This window comes from Rousettus aegyptiacus, unplaced genomic scaffold (assembly GCF_014176215.1).
Source record: "Rousettus aegyptiacus isolate mRouAeg1 unplaced genomic scaffold, mRouAeg1.p scaffold_m13_p_13, whole genome shotgun sequence".
Lineage (NCBI taxonomy): Eukaryota > Metazoa > Chordata > Mammalia > Chiroptera > Pteropodidae > Rousettus > Rousettus aegyptiacus.
Window position 1 is genome coordinate 38,927,499 of NW_023416288.1, and position 21,522 is coordinate 38,949,020.

Here is a 21,522-nt window from a genome sequence, read left to right on the forward strand (position 1 = left end):
CCTGTGAGCAAGATCTGGCTCTACTGTGGCTCTGCAAAGAACAAGATTTGCTCCCCCTTTGCTGCAGGCACCACCCTGACAGGTTGAGCAGCTTCTGCTAGCCACCGCAGAACCAGCGAGCCCAGGGGGGCAGTGCGGAGCCGACTGAAGGAGGAGGGATGTATTTTGGGATGTGTGTGGCTGTCTCAGTATAGTAATTTCTCTATATATTCTAAATTTTTTTTTTTCTGAGTCAGTTATCAGAGAAAGTCTTAGGATTTGGGCAGTAAGATCCAATCAAGTTCGATACAATGCAGCCACACAAGATTTTTCATGTTTTAGGAAACCCTCCTCCCTAATTAACAAATCACCTCAGGTAATTATAAAAATACCTTTTGGTACATTAATGCCCAATGTACTTGACATTAAAATAATTTTATACTGCCAAGTTAAAAAAAAATGCAGATGTGTGTAGCATTTGTGTAAAACAGGTCCTATATTTGCTTGTGATATATAAAACATCTGGAAGACTTCACAAGCAACTGGTAAGATTGCTAGCCATTGGGGAAGGGAGCTACGAAGCCATGCGAGAGAGGAAGGAGGAAGTGTTTTCATTGCTAAACCTCAAGTACTTTTTAAATCTGGAACATGCATGTATGATTCAGAAATAAGATACATACATTTAAAAAAAGTAATGACCTTTTATTATCCTCAACGACAGAGAAAGGCCAAGGCTGAAGTCTGTGGGATTCAGTAGCCTCACTGTGGAGGGTGACAGCACCTGGGGGAGCGTCCTCAGGGATCCCTTCGTCCGGCCACCCTGACATTCCTAAGGCATCACGACCACGGTGACCAGCAGGGAGGACGGCGCTGAGAAGAGCTCTCCTGCCCAAAATCGGCCATCTCTGGAGCCAGCAACTCAGTCTCCTGTGGTCACATCGTCACTGGAAGGTGAGTGAGAATTCACACGGGGACGCCAGATACCCTTCCACCTCTGCCGGTCCCCTCCGAGTCCACGTTCCTCTGCGTGGGCCACAGTCTGACCCGAGGCGGGGCTGCTGAGCGCGCCAAGCGCCCGTCAGTCCGAGTCTGAACTCTCATTCGACTTGGAAGACTTATGCTTCCGTTTTTTCTTCTTTTTCTTCTCTTTCTTCTTTTTCCTGTGCTTTTCCTTTTTCTTCTTTTTCTTCTGTTTCTCCTTACAGTCTGAGGAACCGGAGCTGCTCCCATCGTCATCCGAGGTGGAATCCTCCAGTAATTGTTTTAACTGCTGTATCCTAAACATTTAAGATTGGTCAAAGAACCATCAACTGTAACAACTTAAAAAATTTTTTTTAGATATGAGTAATGAAGGTAATAACAAAAAGGTCACAAATAATCAATCACCTCATTAAACACAGTACTTATTTTTATTTTTGCAGGTTTCCCCCATTCCTGTCCACGTGCGTGCCTTTTTACAGGACTGTAACGAGTGTATGAGGAATTCTGTATTAATTTTCATCTTTTGAAATATTTCTGCATGTTCTGTAGTCCTCACTATTATAAGTTCTAACAGGTACACAGTTTCCTAAATCTTTCTCCCACTGCACAAGTTCATATTAGGTAATCTACCTCCTCAACAGTGATGGCTCGATATCACCATTTGGGGGGAAAAAAAAACCCTCCTGTTTTCTCCGCCTTTACTCATGTCTAGGAATAATTTTGAACAATGGCTCAGATCCTTAAACACGTTGGAGAGGATACACTAGATCACGTGAGAGAGACTCAGTCCCAGGGTAGAACCGGGCAGCACAACCTGGGCTGCCAACATCACCCGTCAGCGGCGTGAGTGGCCTGGGCCAAGCCCAGGGTGTGGGGCGAACCCAAGCAGAACGGGCCGACCTGCTCACCCCCGCCCCCCCAGTGTTTCACAGTTAAAGTGCCACGTTTCTTAAAGTACTCCTCTGTTCTGGAACGGTTATTTCCAACTTAACCTACTTTAAGAGGTGAAGAGGGCATCGTTATCAGGACGGCCTCACCTGATGTCCTTCTTATGTCTCTTATTCTCTCGTATGATGTCATACATGGGATCTTCATGCGCCTTGGGGGTTAGAGAAGGTTAAGGTTGGATTAGGTTTCACAGACTGTTAAAGTAAAACTAAATCCCTAGTTCACTGAAACCATTTTTTCCCTCCCCCTTTTGCTGTAATTTTATATTTAGCATATTCTAATCCTTTCTCATGGAGGCTATAAAAAGGTTTTCCAATCATACAAATACAGGATTAGAATTTAAATGTTCTTTATAAGGAAATAAACCATGGCAAAATCATTTTTAAATATTATTCAAGATTAGAAATATTGAGGTAATTCTCTTTGTTCTACGTGGACAGATGATCGAGATATTAAGCAGAACAAGTGAGTTGAAAAATGATATGTAAGAATGATTCATTTATAGGTACACGAAAATGTGTGTGTATATGCCCCGAAAGAAGTCTGGAGGTACAGTCATCAAGCTGTTTACTGTACATTCCTTTTGAGGAGAGAGGCAAGCTGAGACTTGAAAAATCAATTGTGAAAAACCTAACTAATGTTTTCATTTTGTTAAAATAGGGCAAATGTATTTTTATAATATCTATAATTTAAAATTACTTAAATTACCTAAAAATAGGAATACAGAGTGAATTCTATGGTATGTGAATTATGTTTAAAAATGTTTTTGTAAAAATTTTACATATTAACGAAAAAAATGAAGTTATATTTATTATCTAGCAGTGGGGATACCCACTGCTAACATTTTAGTGTAGTTCTTCTAATCATTATTCATAATTTACAAAAAATTATAATCATATTATAACACACTATTCTTTTTCACTTATGTTTTCATGAACATCTTCTAATGACATTACACTTTCTTTTAAAACATAATTCATGAAAGCTAGTGTTTTCTATGTTATAGTAATTTATGTTGGTATATTGGCCATTGAAGATATTTCCTATTTTTCTTTAGTTTTTATTTTTTAACCATATAAATAAATCTGAAAGTCATTCTTATATATTCATAAAAATTTATGTATGTTGATGTTCTGTTATATCTTTAGGATCGATTCTTAGAATTTAGGTTTCTAAATTAAAAAAAAAATGAACATGTTGTTTTTGAGATTTATCACCAACTTATCTGTTATAGGAGCTATAAAAATTGATATTCTAGCTAGCCATGATTTAACCAGAATATTCTCTTCAAATTATTAAAGTGAAACAATAATTTCAGTGTTTTAACATTACTGGAGAATGTTTATGGACCCTAGTTTGATATATGCTGATAATCCTAATAGTTAAAATGACTGACACAGCTACTGAACAGTGAATTAAGTTGCCGAATGGTGAATTAACACCCGTTGGAGGTGACTGTCAAAATAAAGTGAGGAAATGAAAGATCTATTTTGTTGTCATGTGAAGCAGATATATTATTTATATGCATTTCTAGTTGATAATAGATCTAATCTGTAGACAAAGACTAGGAAGTTAGGACACTGATTTTAGTTTTGAAACATTTTTTTTATGAAAGTAAAAGAGAACTATGTCTACATTGGTAATAACATAATAAGCAAAAAGTAGATAACAATGCTTCAGAAAACGAATCAGTGTTCCCGAAAGCATATGCAAGTAACACTTTTATAAGGAGTTAGTTCTTTGCAATGAACTAACCTGTCACACAAATTCAACATAACAGAGCTGTAGTTAATACCAGATACTTTGGCCAAAAGGTGTCTGGGAACATATTTTTACGTGAACCTCCAGTTCCTTGGTGATGGCCTGATCCACAGACATTCACCATCTTTGGTAAATGTAAATTGACACTCTGGGGTTTTACTTACTACTCTGAACTGCTCTAACTTTTGGTTGCCTTTGATAAAGAAAGGGCATTCTTTATCACCCGTTCGGTGACCATACCGTTTACAACGCCAACCTAAAAACAAAGAAAAAGGGGATATATTTCTGTAAGATAATGTATTTTTACTTAAGAGAAAGTATCAGTAGGTCATAGTAAAGATATTCTTCATTAGATTCCAGTTTTAAAAGCAAATGCAATCAGTGGGAGAACCACGAAGGACCCCAGAAAATAAAGGAAAACTAATTGCTTCCTTAACCATTCTTTAATCTTGGAGTTTTAGAAATGAACCAAGTACTTACTAAGCAATCCCATGCAAAAAGCAAAGTGTAATTTAATTTTATTTTTTAAAACTGTGTATGATGGGTTGAATTGTCATTCCTCTTGCCCCTCCCCACCCCATGTCCTAGCTCCTCATACTTCAGAATGTGACCTTGCTGGGAGATGGGGTCTTTAGAGAAGCCTGGAATAGACCCTTCCCTCAGAAGGAATCAATCCTGCCGGCAGATTTCAGACTTTTCATCTCCCAGTTGGTGGTGCTGTTATGGCGGCCCCAGCAAACTATAGGGGCATCAGGCAATTCCAACCAAGGACATCAGGAGGCAGGAAGAAGGATTATGGCTAAGATCAGCCAATTGTGCTCCATGCTGGCAGCTACTGAAAATGTGTAGTGACAGGAAAATAATTTTTCCTTTTATATTTTTGAGAGCTGGTAGTAGGAAACCGAGGGGGGAACTGAGGTTTAGGGATTCTTGATTGCCGCTCACATGCTCCTGTCCTCACCTGTCTGCTATTTTGATTTACCTCCACCTAGGGAAGAAGAAACACATCCTTAATGCAAAGCAGACCCCTTAAACAGATGTCTGCCTTTATGACAAAAATGGAAGGATGTTAAGTGCCATGGACTGAGGTAATAGGTATGAAGAAGGACCCAGACCATCTGTGATCAAGACGCTCTGCGTAAAGAAAAGGTACTCCTTGTTACTCAAGTGTGGTCAATAGACAAGGAAGACGAGCATCACTCGGGAGCTTGTTAGAAATACAGAGTACGAGGCTCACCCTGGGTTTGAGAAGCTCTGCTCTGGATAACAAACAGATCACTGAAATCAAAGTATGAATAGGGGTTATGTATGTGTTTTTTCTCATCTGGGGTGAATCCAAGTTTTGTGGAGCCTGAAGCTTACATAACTTAAGGGGAGGAAGGGATCATTAGGGACAAAAATCTTGCCTTGGTAAGACAGGACCATGTGAAGACATTGTTGGGGCTGCACAGGCCTTTGGAAGGTGTAAGTGAGGGGCCCTAGAGCTTAAGCTCCATTAACTTCATGGTAAAACTGGTTCTGGTCCTAAGAGAGCATTCTTAACTTGCAAGTCGATGACAAGAACTGTAAAATGGTAAATGAAACACAACTAAGGAGCCCATTAAACAGACAGGGATTTTTAACTTACTTAAAAAAAAAAAATGCAGCAGACTTCTGGGTAAAGACGGCAGACTAAAACAATCATTTACTCTCATCCCTTTCTGGCATCCCATAAAAACTATAACAAAGAGAATACTTTTTAAAAGGCATAATCCACAAGGACAGGAAAACTAGGAAAGGAGAAAACAGTAAAAAAATATTGGAAGTTATAATTCAGATAAGAGTGTGCTAAATGAACAGCAGACCTCAGGAAACCGAATTCTAGAGTAGGGAGCACTAAGAACCAACTTAGGGTTGATTTGCAGAGCCCTTAAAAGCTGAGGAACTGGCAGCATACTTCTGGAAATGGAGTTGAAGGGGCACTTTAAATAAGGAGGCTTGGTCAGAAGGCCATGGGGCATCTGTCTGGATCCTGGCATGAGGGAGGCTCGTTCTCTGGAGAAGGCGAGAGGGTCTCTGGCTGTGGAGCCGTCAGCACAGTGGGAGGCGATGCACACGGGAAGGACACGCGAACGACTGACTGCTGAGGCTTCACAGCCCTGTTCCCGAAACCGGTCCGGGAAAAAGGAACGTGGCCTTCATCTTTGGCAGGAAACGACATTGCTGAGAAAACCTAACCAGCCTAATTAGGAAGATTACAGATGCTGGTCTCAGAGTTACTGTTTACAACAAGATAATGCCTGACCTGAAAAATCAATATATATAATACAAGCATGATCTTTAGACGTATGAAGATAAATATCAAAATAACCAACTAAAAGAGCTTCAATTGGGAATGGAGAAAAGGAGACTGGGAACTGCCATTTTAATCATGTGCACGATGAATCTCTGCAAACAAGCGTCTTAAAGGGGCAGCAGCGCCCTCTCTTCAAACGCCACCTGACGCCGGCGAAGGGGCGGCCGCCGGGGCGGGCGGGAGGTGCCCGCAGCGCCCCGCCTGCTCCACGCGCGCCCTCGGTGGCCCGCAGCTCTGCTCGGCTCACGCCGATGAAACCTCAGCACCGATCGCGGGGGACCGACCGAGGCAGCACCTGGAGGGACCCGCCCTCCAGGGCGCCCCAGCCCCCCAGGCGTTTCTAACCCGAAGGGCCTTTCCGTCAGCAGCACAGGGCCGCCGGGGGGACTTCGAAGGCCGCTCCGGGCCTGCGCCAAGGCCACCCCTGGAGTCGGACGCCCTGGGGGCAGAGCTTTCACCACCTGACACGGGCCGGCGGCTTCCCAATGCGAAAAACAGAGATGAGGCCGTGACCCTAACCGCGCGGTGGCGAGAACCAGTTACAGAGAGACACCCGCGTCGCAAGTTGTGGCGTGCGACGTGCCGCCGGACCCTGCGCACTCACACTGCATCACTTTGACTTCCTTCCCCAGGGGCATCCAAAGCCCCTTGGTCGGCGCGTGAGCCAGGAACTCCCTGGCGTGCTCGTTGCCTGGCACGTCTGGTATACAGTCTTCCGGCTTGGTCTCATCTTCCTAAACGAGGAAATGGCGTGTCAGCGACATGGCACGGAAGCCTGGCACCCCCGCCCCCCGCCCCGCCCCCCCTTCAGAACACAGCGTGGCCTGCCTTCCCCGTGGGCCGGGGGCCCCAAGGACTAGCAAGACACACGAGACCTGACAGCAGAAACGGAGAGGAAGGGACCAGAAGAACCTATCGCACGAATGAAGCAGCAGTTCTTCCAGAGAAGTCACTGGTGAAGCAGAATGGAAACCTGTCCTTGGTGTGGGAGTGACCCGCGAGCTCAAAATTCTACTGTGAATTAGACTCGAAGACCGAAAACGGTTTACTACCTCAAAATCTTTGTGGAATGAGGCAGGATATGAGAACTAGAGCGAACAAGGCTAGCTGGATAATAAAAATGGCGCGTTATGTTAAAATGGCTTATTAGACCTTGAAGGCCACTGTCACACATGCCGTGTCTCTGATACACGCCTTCACCACTGAATACCCACATTTACAGTCAAGGAGCTTTTCTATGTTTTGGCTTCCATGAGTATTAAATTTATATTGGAAACTGTCTTCTGAAATATTTTTTTTTTTTTTTAAATTGAAATTAAGCAAACAGAAAGATACCTTTTGGCCTTGAACTATACTCTAAGTCTCAGTCCTGCAGAGAGAGACCAGAGAGAGACCACACTGGCCGGGGTGCTGGAGGAGGAGCTCCTGCACCCCGGGAGGCTGGACGGATGAGCTTCAGAGGCCACTGTTCCCTAAGCCCATGACCTTCAAGGAACCAGCACCAGGGGGGTCAGAGAGTTGGCACCGACAGCAGAGCTTTGAGAAGATGCTGTCACCAGTGAGAGAGAAGGGGAGGGTCCTGAGGAGCAGACGTGGGCCTGCGGCCTTTCTTAAGGAACAGACACACGGCTGATTAAATTTCTACAAAGGCGCAGGCTGGTGACTAAGCCCGAGTGTCTGATCGGCATCTGCAGGGAAGAAACAGGGCTATCATAACAAGAGGTTCAAAACCTTATGCAACTGTTTGCATAACAGGTTACTGAGTCTGATATGTCTATGAAGAGCCCAGAGCAGAAACTTCACACTGACCTTGATAAGCCCAGGAGGAGGTTTTTCATAACTAGAAAGGGGGAAAAAAAAACCCATAGTCAATCTCATTAACAGAGGTACAACACATTTTAATGAGCAAAAAGCACCTGCAGGCTAAAATTAAAAGGATATTTTTAATAAAAACTTAAAACTACGTTACATCTACAACGGTTAATAAAATATGCCCAGCACTCCAGAGATCACGTGTAAATAAACTGATGCTGTACCACATCCTGCTGAGATCTAGAACTTAAATCCACTGCACTAGTAACGAGCTGGGGGTTTCAGCTCAATGATGGTAGTTTTGGAAGAAGGGAAAGCAAGAGACTTCAGGGAAAACGTGAGGTAAGAAGACCGTGAGTTAATTCTAGTTCCTGTCATAGCTGTCAGGTTGCTTACCCAGGGTAACCCCCACTCACGCAGCACTGAAGAGGGTAGGTAGCTCCTAAAAATCGTGTAACTTAATGATTTACTGTTTCCATCATCCTGACCCTCTTGTTATGCATCAGCTTTAATGGCCTTTCAGGACAGAGTAAATATTAGGGGTGCAGTGGTTAGGAAGAATTGACTAAGGGAAAAGTGAAATGCTTTCTCTGTCCTCTAAGATGTGATGTGATACTGTCATTTATAATAAATACACACACACACACACACACACACATATACATATATAGTCTTCACTGCTCCTGGTACATAGCTCCTAAAACCCTTCTAATTTCCTACGGGAGCCCAACGGGCACCTTTTGCTATTATACTTAGTTTTGTTCCCAATTCCTGAAATAGCTCCAGAGCTATGAAGGTGAAAAGTTTCTTTTGTTATTCATAACAAGCGCCTTTCTAGGGAACAGAGCTTATGTTAATGAGCTAACTTTTGGAAAGCCCCTCAGGGTGGGGATGGTTGCCAGGGGAACAAGCCTGTGATTAGAAGACTGGAATTTTCAGTTCTACCTCCAGGGAGAATGAACTAGTCCCCAAAGACCAATGATTGATCAATCATGCCCATGTAATGAAGCCTCTGTAAGAAGCCAAAAGAGGGGGTTCAGAGAGCTTCAGGGCTGGTGAACTCGTGGAGGTGTGGCATTCCCGGAGGAGGGCCTGGAAGTCCCAGCCCCTTCCCACATACCTTAACCTTCTGTATCTTTCATCTGGCTGCTCCTGGGTTATGTCTAACAAGCAACATGTTTTCCTGAGTTCCGTGAGCCGTTCTAGGGTACTAACCACGCTGGAGGCGGAGGTTGTGGGAACCTCTGATTTATAGCTTATCAGTCAAAAACAGTTAACCTGGATTTGGCAATTGGTAGGTAAAGTATGTGTGGGCTGGATAGTCTTGTGGGACTGAACCCATCCCCAGGTGGAACGTGTCAGAACTAAGGTAAGTATGTAATACATCTACTTGGTATCCTGAGAATAGGAAACTGCCTGGAGGTGGTGGACGCCCTCTCACCGCCGACGCCCAGCTGGAGTCCAGGGAAGTGCTGTGAGTGGAGTGTGAGGGCAGAGAAGGAAAACAGGGGCGGTTTTTCCTTTGCAAAGGATGAGAGCTGCTGTGAGTAGCTACAGCAAAAAACACTCACTCCCCTTTGGCTTCCTCTCTGGAACCTTCCCAATTAGGATTTTGATGGAGGCTTCTCCGTGCTTACCCTCACCGTCACTGATTCAGAGCTCTTCTGAAGGGACGGGGGACTGACTTATTCCCTAAAGATTAAATGGTAGACAGCTTAGTATACACAGAATTTGCTTTTTAGGGGTTTTATTTCCAAAGCAAATATTTAAAATATTTTCCAGTGGAAAGCTGTGGCACGTCTTTATGGTCTAGGCTTCTCTTAGCAAGAAAAATGGTAATTTGCATGAGTTGGGAAGGTGATACTTCCTCAGCAGCCATTCATTAGAAACATAAATGCTACGCTTTATATGTAAAGGAGTTTGGAAAGGAAGTGGTAGTCTGTGTAAATATCCATTACCCAGCAATGCTTTCTTTTTTCCCGTAGGTGTTGCACAAATAACATATGGCCAACAAGCTAAGATCCAGATTCCTGAGAAAATAAGTGAATGTTTTTCCTAGATGGAGGACGAGTGTGATGGAACTGCGTGTTTTGAAATCTGTTGTTATTAGCAACGGCCTTCCCTAAAAAGTCCACTTTTCAACTGTTTCCACAAATGTACTTTTTCCAAGGGCCGAACAATTAGTTTATGAGGAAAAAAGAAAAAAAAAGTAGTTAATATTTCTCAAATACAAGGTAATAGTTAACTATTAAAAATAGCAGATTTGGGAATGGGAGTGTGTTTACTTTGTTTACTGCGCTGTGACAGCCGAAAATCACACTACCTTTGCAGTTAATTCTTAGAAAATTACAATAAAAGTTGGTGGAAGCCCGTCAATTTGCGCCATCTGTGAAGTCTTATAGTTAGTTATATCATGCAGATTCCAATACGCCACTCTGAGCAGTAGGAAGACTAAATTTAGATGAGAGGAAAAAATTATCTTCCCAAGTGAGTATGGAAGAAATCTTAATTTTGCTAAGATCTTAAAAATACTCCTTGGATTTTTGAGTGCTGGGGTGGGATTTCTTTTGGAAGAGTCCTTCAGGTGAGCATACTCCGTTCCAGTCGTTCCTGCAGCTGGCTCCCGTGGGGCTTGCGGGCAGAGAAGCAACTGCTACCTGTACACAGCATCTCCTCTGTTACGCCTGGCAACCCAGAAACACCAGCGACAGAACTGGAGCCTGGGATGGGACACAGGGTGGAAGACTCAGATGCCATCAGGGCCTGGCAGGTGTGGTCAAAGGGTCTGAAAAGTTAAGGTGTGGTGTAAGAAAATGACCAGAAGAATGTGAGGGGACCTAAGGAGGGCATACCAGGGAGTGAAAGGATTTGAATTTAATTTGTAAAAACCACGAAGGGGCTTCCCATTTGAAATGGCTGGCCGGCCAACTTACTTCTCTGCCTGCCTGCCTTTTCTAGACTCTCTTGAAATGACAGTAAAGGAATAAACAAGTTAAGAAGTTACAAATAAATCCTGGGAGGAGATACTAGCAGAGAACAATTTCAAGACAAGGCTGGGAAGACAGTGCAGAGTGGAAGAGAGCAGGACATCTTCAGGTGGAAGAAGCTACAATGTTTGGAAGATAGAGGTTGGGCGCATGAACCGAATGGCTGCAACCACCAGACCACCACTGGTCTCCCTCTCGACAGCCGGACTGTCTGCCCTCTCCCTTTGAAGCGACTGCAGGTTTAGTCCTCTGTGATACCTAGCTGGAGAGGCCACAGATGCGTGGAAATATTGGCACAGCTCAGGATGGGGAGGAGGGCGAGCACTGGCTCATGGTGTCCGAACTCTGGAACCAAAGCTCCCGCCTTCTCCATCCCAATTCAGAACATTGGCAACCAGGCATATTTCTGGCACCCAGGCCTGAGAATGGAAGGTTCGTCTTTGGACAAACTGAACAGGCCTTCCCTACGGACACGTGGGAGTGTCCCCGTGAGAAGGGCAGATCACAGTCAGATATATCTCTACAGTGAAACTTAGGTCAATAAACCAGCGCCTGTGCACTGGGTCTCTCTCAGCAGCCCTTAGAATAGCTTTACGATGCCTCACTGCCATTGAGGGAGGCTCAAGGGTCCCTACACATTAGGAAGAAAAAACTAAGCGACAGATCAAACATAAGGCAAAGAAGAAAAAGGTGATGGAAGAAGAAAACAAAAAACCAATGCATATCTTCAAAGATGAGGGAAGATACATTATTGATGAAACAACAGGCGCTACCAAAAAAATTCTCAGAACAAGGATAAGCTCTTGAAAATTAAAAAATATGGTAACTGGAACTTTAAAAAATTGCAGTGGGGGAAGGGTTGGAAGATACATCTTATAGAAAGTAGAATGAAAAGACAAAAGACGAAACAGGAACAATAAAATGAAGAGAAGGAAACTTAAGCACAAATCATGTATGGATATTAAACATCCATTAAGTGTCAAGAAAATTGAAAATTTTTTAAATCCAGTGAGAAAAAGTTCACATTATCATGAAACTGCAGAATACTAGGGGTAAAGAATTCTCCAAAGCTTCCAAAGGGGGGGTGAGGCAGAACAAATGACTACAAGAGAGGAAATCAGAGTGGCGTCAGACATCTCAGCGACATTGGGAGCTAAAAAATGGTGGCATGCCACCTTGGAGGTTGAGTGAAAATAATTTCTAACCTAAAATTCTGTCCCTAGCCAAACGACCTATCATGTTTGCGAGAAGAATAAAGACATTTTTTCAGATATGTAAGGACTCCACAAATTTACCTAGAATGCACTTTTTATAGGAAGTTACAGAATGTGCTTCAGCAAGATGAGGTGAAGACAGAAAAAGTAAGACATAGGATCCAGGAATGGGGTCCAAGACTGGAGTGGCAAAGGAAGTCCCAGGATGATTACTGTATAGCAAAGCAGGTCTGAGAAAGTAGCCAGAGTGTACCGGAGAACAGAGAGAACAGAAGGAAGATTCTAGGTTAAAAAAAAATTAACTGATAGATTATCTGGTATGTAGGAACATACGGAAAAAGTACTCTCAGTTTTTAAGAAGCCTTTGGAATAAAATTAGCAGTGGGTAACAGGAAATTAAGCAAATGAAAAAAACTGAGGCTCTTATTAGCTACTTGAAAACCACTTGTACTAGAAAGCAAACCATAGAATACCATGTAGCTCGAAACTGAAAAATAATACAGTTATAACAAAACGTTACACTAACTTTAACAACATTATAATTAGAAGGGTTGAGACAAAGGCAGGAGAAGAACTGAGACCTCACCTATGAGGTTAGTAGGTAATATTTATTGTTCCATCAAAAAAAGCGTAAACATATAATTTAGAAATAAGTAGTTAAATCCCAATAGAAAACACTGTTTCCTTATTGAAGCCTTGATGAGAGGGAAGAGAACAGGGACTGTGGGGTGACTGAAGAGTGGGGATCTGAACCACTTCTTTTTTGAAATTAATCTTTTAGTAGTATTTCATGTTTAAACTATCTGACTCTGGAAATAGAAATATTTATTTAAAAGTAAACAAGCTTCTGAACTAGCTAAACCAAATATGCCAATAGCTGGAAAAATTTCACATTTCTGAAACTGAAAAATCTCACTGGTCTGGGAATCAGATACCAGGGGTTTCTCTTTAGTTTTGCTAGTTTATAGGGTGATGTATTGCTGATCAGGTTACTTAACTGCTGAGCCTGCATTTCCACATCTGCAAAAGGTGTCAGAGCGACAAAATAAATGTACAGTATTAACCACTGTCCGGCATCCTACAGGTAAAGATACTGAGAGCTGGGCTGAGCCCTGCCTGAGCTTATGCTGGGAAAGATTTTTGAACCTGCCTTACAGAGCAGAGGGAGAGAGCGATAGAGTCCCCTTAAGGAGTCAGCAGAGCAAGGCCTGTCTCCTGCAACCACTGCCCTTGTAAGGTGACATTCAGCTCAAGGGCCACAGTGAAAAGAGCAGGCCAGGTTCCAAAAAAAACCCAATGCATTTTGTGTCAAATCTCCCAGGTTAATTATGAAGCATTTTAAGCCTTTGAGGACCTCTCTTTACACGATCCTCTTGGCGTAGGTAATGAAATGTGCCTGAAACAACCGAATTTACAGAGAAGACACAGAAAAACTGACTTCTACAGCTACTTGTAGAATCACAGAATCTTGGAAAACAAATGGAAAGTCATTAATTCAACATCCCACCTGATGGTTAAGCCCCTTTTACAACCTACTCTTCTGCCAGCGGTATCAGGGCCCTCCGTGAACCCCTGGAGCTGGAGGAGCACAGGCCATGCTCATCAGCAAGGATCTAATTATTTTTGTTGAGCAGGACTCTGCCTCTTTGTTGCTTCCACCCTTGAGTCTGGTCAAAATCTTCAGGACCAGAGAGAACGTCTACACTCTTCCGCCTGACAGCCACCTATCTGTCCACTAGTTAGGGACAATTCCCTCGCCCCACTCTTCTTTCTTCCCTTACCACGCTCACGTTATAGGACTCGATTTTCTCTTCCCTTATTAAGAGCAGAAAATGAAAATAAGAGATTATATCGGGTTCGTAGTGGGCCCTGTGATCTGAAAATCGTAAAAGTACAGGAACCAATGCGCTCAGCGGCACTTCCCGCGTATCCAGCCCCCAAACTCCGGCGCACGGACCGCAGCCCCGCAACCCGCGCCCGGCTCCCGCAGCGCCCCCAGCCCGCGCGCGCCCGGGGAGCCTCGGGGGCGGGGCCTGCGCCCCTCCCGGCCCGGGCGGCTCCAGGGCGCGCGGGGCGCCCACCTCCCCTCCCGCCCAGGGACGGCTGCGGGCCGAGCGCGCGCGCCGCCCGCGATCCGGAGCCGGCGGCCGGGCCCCCCCGCCCGCTCGCGGGCCCCCGAGGGCCCCGCCCGGCGCGCCCGCACGACCCTGCCCCGCGGGAGCCCGGGCTCGCCGGGGACTCACAAGGACTCCAGGTGCTTGAGCTGCTGCAGCTGCTGCGCGTCCTGCCGCCGCCGCTTCTGCTCCCGGCGCCGCTGCAGCTCCTGCTCCGGCGGCTCCCGCGCCCGTCGCGCCGCCCCGGCCCCCGCGTCGTCGCGCCCGGACCGGGACGACATCGCGGCCCGCGCGGCTGCGGCGGCCCCGCGGCGCGGCCGAGGCGGCGGCCAAGACGGCACTTCCTCCGCGCCGCGCCCGCCCGGCCCCGCAGCGCCCCCTCCCGCCGCCGCCCCGCGGCCCGCCGGCAGAGCCCGGCGTCCCCGCCGCGGCCGCGCGTCCCCGCCTCCCGACAGGCCCGCGGTGCCGCCTCCCCGCGGAGCGGCCTCCAGTCCGCGCTCGGAGCAACGGCCCGCGGCGCCAGGCCGGCCGTTGCCGGAGGTCGGAGCGCGCCCCCTGGCGGCGGCCGGGGGCTGAGCATGCGGGCGGCCGGCGCCGGCGAGCCCTTCCCGCCGCCGGCGACCTCTCCCGGCCGCGCGCCTCCCCTCGCGGTCTGCGGCCCTGGGGCCGGGAACCTGTGCAAGGCGTCTTTGTGTCCCCTAGTGACCAGACAGGCGGGAGCCGCTGTGTGTGTTAGAGGATTCCTCCAGGACTGAAGGAAGGAAGGCTCCCCATAGGAATTCTCCAGTTTTCTAGAGCACGCGATCCCTGGTTAAAACAGTGTATATGGTCTTTAGACAAGGCTTGAGTGCTGGAAGTGAAAAGCTAACACACTGAGAGTTTTGAGCTAAACCTTAATGAGAGTTGATTTAATCTTTAAAAACTTAGATGTATTACCTTAAGTTTATAGATAAGGAGAAGGAGCCCAAAGAATTAAATGACATGCCCAAGGAGGCAGAGCTAGTAAGTCATGGAGCCGGGATACTAAAGTGTTAGGTCCTTAATTAAGCTTTTTTTTCCTCAAAACTGTATCTGATATGTGATTCTTGTATGTATTTTTATTCTATTATCTTACAAACTTATTATACAGGTAAGACATGGCCATTGAATGCATATTAGAAAACATTGAAAATGGAAAGGAACAATTTGATCAATCCTAAGTCCACTAATACCCACTTTTAATATTTTAAATGAAAATTCCTTCCAGTATTCTTTCTATATTTTTTCTTTACGAACATAGCAAGTGGTATTTTTTTACTTTATCACTGATTTTATGACTTTTTTTTTCAAGTTGAAACATTTCAATCATTTGAATTTTAATGGGAGGGAGGGTACTTTATTATAATTTGTGCCTAAACTGTTATTTGCAATCCGAGTAATTGGAATTTTTATATCCGATGTTATGACAGGGTAGTAATATCAAAGTATTAATAATGGTATTTAATTTTATGAAATTCTTTTATCTAAGAAAGGTAATAATTTAAAATTATATTTTCTAGTGGTAATGTGAATTGGTGGTGAAAAACAGGAACTTTAAAGACTAAGTTAAAATCTAGTGAAATAAGCAAGAAGGAAAGTTTCAATGTGGTGGCTGACAGTGTTATGCCTACATTGAATTTGAAAGCAAAGATGAATGGACCCCAAGGAAGACACCTACCAAGAAAAGATCCTGGTTGCTAACCAGGCTAAAATTATAAAAAGGAAAAACAGCCTAAGAGCTGTTTCCAAAATTATGAGAAGCTTCAAAGAGAAACGTGTATAATATCACCTGTTTACACTGAGTTCATTCCAGCTGAAGCTGGCTTTTATAAAGGAGTTCCTAGAATCCTATTTCATCTAATAGGACTGAGACTTTCTTCGTCCAATTCAAGCTGCCAGTTTTATCCCTGACCAATCAGAGCAGTACATTTGGACCAATCGAATTGTGAGGATTTGGAATCCTCATTTGCATGAAGCTGAACCGATCGGGGCCCTGGGGCAGAGCCTCCTTTCTATATAAGCCAGCCGTTGGGGAGGGGGTATTCTTTTCTTGTTTTTTTCGGGAGGTGGGGTGGGGTGAGGTTATGTTTCTTGTGCTGGAACTGAAGTGACCTCACTGGAGTAGGTTGGGGCCACCTTAAGTGAAGCAGAGTTGTTAAGTTACTACAGTCACCTTGTGCCAGGTTGTTTTTTTTGCTATAGCCCTGCTGCCTCGTAATTGGGCTGTAACCCCTTGGAGCTGTGCCACACCTGTGCTGTTTTCACCGCAGCGCTGTATCACAATTGAGCTTTTTATAGTAAATTTGCCTTTTCATGGAACTACAGTGGGGCTGGCGTTGAATTGGCATTAACGACCACCTGGTGAGAGACGAGAAAAAATTTGCAAATGGGTATTATTATGTTCAGTTGTAAAGTTGAACATTTGAGTACCTACATGCAAGGAAATCCACTCCAAGGTATTCACTGTATTCACTAAAGAGAATCTTTAGCGCTTGTGATCAGGAAACATACAAGTAACTACAGCAGCACTTTTCCCACTAGGAAAAAATAAAACGCCTGGAACTGTTCAACTGCCCCCACCATTTCCGTGATCTTGGTCCGCAGCCTGGGAGTCCTCCTCTTCGAGGTGAGTGTCAGGCACTCTCCTGTAACCCCCATACATCAGGTCTGGTAAAACACAAAACCACTCCCCAAGGCTTTGGCCTCAGAAGCGTGAGCTTGCGGGAAAGCCCAGACGCCCCGCCCCCTGTGCGGAAGCCCCACCCACGAGCGCCGAGGGGCGGGGTCGGGAGGAGTAAGAGGGCGAAGCCTAAATTTTTGGCGGAGACGCGAGGCGTGTGGCGCGTCTTCCTGAGTCCTGTCGCAGGACCTGTGCAAGGCCTGCAAGGAGAATTCTTTTTTTACTTTCTGCTAATGAGCGCCAGGCCGTGGTTCATTTCAGCCCCGCCCAGTAGGAATTAGGCGGGCAACGCCCACCTAGGAAAGTCCTCCAACTTCCGTCTTCCTTAGAGGCTCTGGACCACAACCCCCAGAAGGCCTCGGGGCTCAGCCATGTGACTTGCGCAGTACAGTTCGTTGTAAAGTGCTATGACAACAGGGCGAAGATGGCTTGGAGTTAGGCGGAGTGGGGAGGTGGCCCTTCCACCGTTGCTGTCCTTTTTCTGCTACATCCCCATCACTGCCTTCTTTATCATTTCCTCCTCTTTGGGAGCAGCAGGATTCGCCGTTCTCGCCTGTTCGGTCTCTTCCAAGGGATTGATGCTCGTCTACGGGGGTGACAGAGAAGGGATGCACAGGAGCTCCTTGTGGGGGTCGGTCCAACTCTGTGGAGCTGGTGGTGCTACCTGGTGAGGTGCTCTCTTTGCCTAGGACGTGCAACAGGTTGGAGCAGGGGAACGAGAGGGAGTAGTGAAGTCGCGTTGGTGTTTTCTGCATTCTCCGTTCTCGCTCTCGGCCATTCCAGCCCTGGGACCCCTGGCAGACGAGGGAAATCTGCGGAAAGAGACTTCGAAGAAAGGTGGGACAGGACCACCTCATTCAGCATCAGGTAAGAAAGTACGGTATTAAACATCGGGCGCATGAATTCCCTGAGTTTTATTTTGTGGGCAAGATCATCTGATGCCATGCAGCGTGATAGATTTCTTAGGATGTTTGCATTCAAAGCAAAACACAACACAGCCCCGAGTACAATGCGTGTGAGATCCTGTGATCATTTTCAAGAAAGGGTGATAAGAATTTTTAAAGATTATATTCAGGAATGTCACCTGCTGTGCAAGCATCCTCCTGTGATCAACAGGTCTTGTGGTTCTCAAGCTATGACTAAAGTAGAATGCATATACTAATACTCCTAATTCCTTCTTGCAAGAGGATTATTGCTTCCCCTTCTCTCTTCACATTGCAGACCGCAGCAGTTTAGATGAACTGAGCTGATTTTATCAGCATTTCCCTTCCCCAGGCGAATCCTGCTGTTAATTTAAATTTCCTCGAGAAGTTCGTAGGGTGTTCCCCCCCCATCTCATTTAGAAAATGGAACCATATCACACACATGCATAGTGTGAAGATGCTGAGTGAAAAGTATGGGTCTTAACTAACGTCTGCCAGCATTCAGAGAGAAGAGAGAGAGAGATTGTCTAACTTATGAGAAATATGTAAAGAGAATAACTGGTAGATGATTTTTTTTTTTTGTGACTAGATTGAATCATTATTTAGCAGAACTTAAAAAAAGAAACTTTTGAAAATTTTGCAAGTAACTTATGAGTTATTTATGAGAGTTTAAGGAATTTTTCATCTTGTGTAATTATACGTAATTGTTGTTTTTAAAATACCACTGCATTATATTTATGGTACAACTTATTGATGGAAGCATTCATTGAAGGGGAAAAAAATCCAGTATCAGTATTATATTGATGTAGTAATTTTTAGAGTTTTACTTTTTTTGGACATATGTAGCAAGTCTTATTCCTCAGAATAAAGACTCAAATTTTTCTCAAAAATTATTGAAATGTAAAACATCTCTATGGATTAACAACAGTTCAGTGAAAGATTGCTATCAGTGTTTTGAATGTCTCATTTAAACTTTGGTCCAGAGGGTCAGATGGGCATTTGCAGTTTGGTCTTGCTCAGAACACACGCCTCTACCGCTATTTTACTTTTAGGTTACTACTGACATTTATCTGACATTTGTTGAATGCTTCCTTTGGGTTGGGTATTGGGCTAAGCAGTTATATGTTTTAGGTCATTTTATCCTTCCTCCCAGAACAATTGGGAGACTACAGGGTGAGGGACTTCTCTAAGGTCACACTGCTGCAGTGTGGGATCAGAAAGGGAACCCCGGTCTGTCTGAGTTCTCCTGTGCTCTTTTGCCTTTTGTGTCTTTTATTGCAAATTACAACACTGAGCCCTTCTCGTGTTATTTTCAAAAGTTTTTGTCATCTTTCTTGAACTGGAAGACCCGATTCCTATTTCGTGAAATTTGAGGCAGCCCTCGCATGACCTGGAGGGAAGCAGAGTTCCGGACATGAACGACAGCCTTCTAAACCACATGTTCCTTCCACAGGATTCTTGGGGTCGTCATTGCTAGAGCCATTTTTCTAGCCATCCTTTCGTATAGCAGGACTAGGCCAACAGGGTGTTAAAACATCTATTAATAAAAACTAAATCTGAGTAAACCGATGTGGAAGATAACATGTATATAAATAAGTATTAACAAAAAAGTGTCAAGTAATAAGTATGGCAGAGAATTTCTGGAGCTTAGGGGATAAAGAGATTATTATAATAAAATAGAAGATAAAGTGTAGGAAATCAATCTTTTGTGGCTATTTATAGGTATGCTATTTATAGGTATGTTAAAACCTCGAAATTGTTTTCTAGTCATCCTTTAAAATTTTAATGAAATGTATAGAATACTTTCCTGCAATTTGAACTTGCAGGTGTTAGAATTATCATTAACAAAGTTAGAGATTTTAAGTCTTTGCGGGGTGGCGGCACTTGTTTAGGATTCTGGAGTAGACAGCCTGGCTTTGGTTGTTAGTAGTGACCACTTGGGCAGGTTTCTTAACCTCTCTATATTCATGGATTTCTGAATAATGGTACCTATGATTTACTTTGTAGTTCCGTTACGAAGATCAAAATAGAACTTACGAAGCACTTAGGACACTGCCTGGGACTTATTAAACAATTAGTAAATTTTAGCTATTATTTTCCTTTTCAGTAAGGGGAGATGGTAGCCATTGAAAACCTGATTTTTAATTTTTGTTTTTCATTCACTTAAAGACAAAAAGTCACTGAGGAGCTGGAAATCAACATTGAATGAAAAGATGATAAAATATCAGTTCTTGTTTCTTGTTTTTATTCAAGGTAGTTAACTAAAGCAAATAAAAATCAATTTATACATTTTTTGGTATTGGAATAATTTTTGTTTTTGTAACAGAAAAGCCAGGTTTCATGATGAAAAATACCCTATTACTGCTGTTCCTAATCTTTCTTCTTCCTTACCTGCCAGTAATTGACCTATGCACTGCTTACCTTCATTTCTCAAAGTCAAGACCTGTACCTTCCTGACTTGGACAATGAATTAGCATTTTAGTTAAGTCTGAATTTGTAGTCAGTTTTTTGTATCTCAGTGGGGTGGGATGTTCTTACAGAAGAAAGGGTAGAATTTATTTTGTTAACTTTCTGAATTTAATATGCTACCTTATTTTTCTTCTGAAAGAGTGGTAAATGTGGCCAAAATATGGGCATATCCTACTTTTAAAAAAAGTTAACTTTATTTTGATATTTTTATGTCGGGAAATTTTAAACATAAACAAAACATAAAGAATAGTAAAACAATCCCCATGTACCCAACACCATTTACCCTTTAAAAACAACAGCCCTAATGAAATTCCCATACCAAACAATTCATCTATTTAATGTATACAATTCAATGTTTTTTTTTTGTATATTCACACATATGTGCAACTGTCAGTTGCACTGCAGTTTTAGAATGTTTTCATCACTCATAAAGAAACCTTTCATCCTATTAGTCCTGCACAATCACTAATTTAATTTGTTTTTATGGATTTGCCTCTTCAGTACATTTTATGTAAACGGCATAATAAAATAAGTGGTCTTTTGTGACTGGCTTCTTTTAGTATAATTTTCCCAAGGTTCATCCATGTTGCAGTGTGTATCAGAGCTTCACTCAAAACAGAGATATCCATCAACTTCAAGTTGTTCAGAGTTGCTATCAAATCCATCTTTGAAGCCAAAGTGGAAAGGAACCCCCCGCCCTTTGAAATCTAGTGTCCTGCAGCATAAGTTGTCATTTCAAAATTCACCAATTTTTAGAAAAGGAAATTAATGGTATGCTAACTTAGTACAGACGAGAGTTTGTGTTTTCTTAATTTCTTGGGAGTGGGCAGTATGCCTTTCCCTGCTGCTGCCTTTGGAATCTGAGGCAGGCACTGGGGAAACATACTGGGTAACCATCAGCTCAAATCATTGGTTTCCTTGTTCCATTAACTTTTAAAAGATGTAAGTCCTTATTGTTTACTCAATTATTGTGCACAGTGGTACCACCTGGGACATGGAACCAGTGTGCAGGATTTCGGCATGATGGAATTTATGTGATTTTGCTATGCGATTTGCCCTGGTATGGAAGTCAGTTGGTCTGAAATAATTAAGGTAGCCGTGGTCTTGTGAGGAAGAGGCATTTGTTGGACTTATGTTTAAAATTAACACTGCCTCCACCCTGCCCCCCACCCCCATTTTTTAAATAAAGCAAAATAAAAATATCCTACTGACCCACGTTTTTTCAATTTTTTGGCTATTAAATTGGGGGGAGTGGCAGTATAATGAGACAGGGATCCGGAGATCAGGGAGAGGGTTTGCTG

The 21,522-nt window shown here is 43.8% G+C and overlaps 2 protein-coding genes across 6 annotated transcripts in view; one reads left to right on the forward strand and one right to left on the reverse strand.

The window, feature by feature from the left end:
* Nucleotides 1–660: 660 nt before the first annotated feature.
* LOC107518456 (RP9 pre-mRNA splicing factor) lies at nucleotides 661–14,539 on the reverse strand. Of its 3 annotated transcripts, none has more exons than XM_016160152.2 (6): nucleotides 14,261–14,466; nucleotides 7,814–7,844; nucleotides 6,609–6,738; nucleotides 3,834–3,925; nucleotides 1,998–2,059; nucleotides 661–1,256 (listed from the first exon to the last, which is right to left on the reverse strand). In XM_016160152.2, exons 1-6 carry the CDS (start codon nucleotides 14,410–14,412, stop codon nucleotides 1,058–1,060), a joined length of 666 nt encoding a protein of 221 aa, XP_016015638.2. In that variant the 5' UTR covers nucleotides 14,413–14,466; the 3' UTR covers nucleotides 661–1,057. The 3 variants fall into 3 exon arrangements, with proteins under 3 accessions (XP_016015638.2, XP_036087008.1, XP_036087007.1); XM_036231114.1 differs by having other exon boundaries at nucleotides 1,143–1,256; nucleotides 1,957–2,059; nucleotides 14,261–14,539; XM_036231115.1 differs by lacking the exon at nucleotides 7,814–7,844.
* A 2,039-nt stretch (nucleotides 14,540–16,578) lies between these two features.
* BBS9 (Bardet-Biedl syndrome 9) overlaps nucleotides 16,579–21,522 on the forward strand; it is a 301,889-nt gene continuing 296,945 nt past the window's right edge. The window contains exons 1-2 of one of the 3 annotated variants that reach the window (XM_016160080.2): nucleotides 16,579–16,775; nucleotides 17,519–17,696. The gene's annotated coding sequence lies outside the window, so the exon portion shown is untranslated. Of the gene's footprint in view, nucleotides 16,776–17,121; nucleotides 17,697–21,522 lie in introns of those variants that run through there. The other 2 variants (XM_016160100.2, XM_016160068.2) reach the window with 2 other exon arrangements.

What these genes read in the sequence shown, in the direction of transcription:
- LOC107518456 (XM_016160152.2), bottom strand. Translation starts at nt 14,412, where the DNA reads ATGTCGTCCCGGTCCGGGCGCGACGACGCGGGGGCCGGGGCGGCGCGA. An exon ending in CTCAAGCACCTGGAGTCCTT is followed by an intron (nt 7,845 to 14,260) that starts GTGAGTCCCCGG and finishes CCCCCTTTCTAG; the next exon opens with TTATGAAAAACCTCCTCCTG. An exon ending in GGAAGTCAAAGTGATGCAGT is followed by an intron (nt 3,926 to 6,608) that starts GTGAGTGCGCAG and finishes CTTTGTTTTTAG; the next exon opens with GTTGGCGTTGTAAACGGTAT.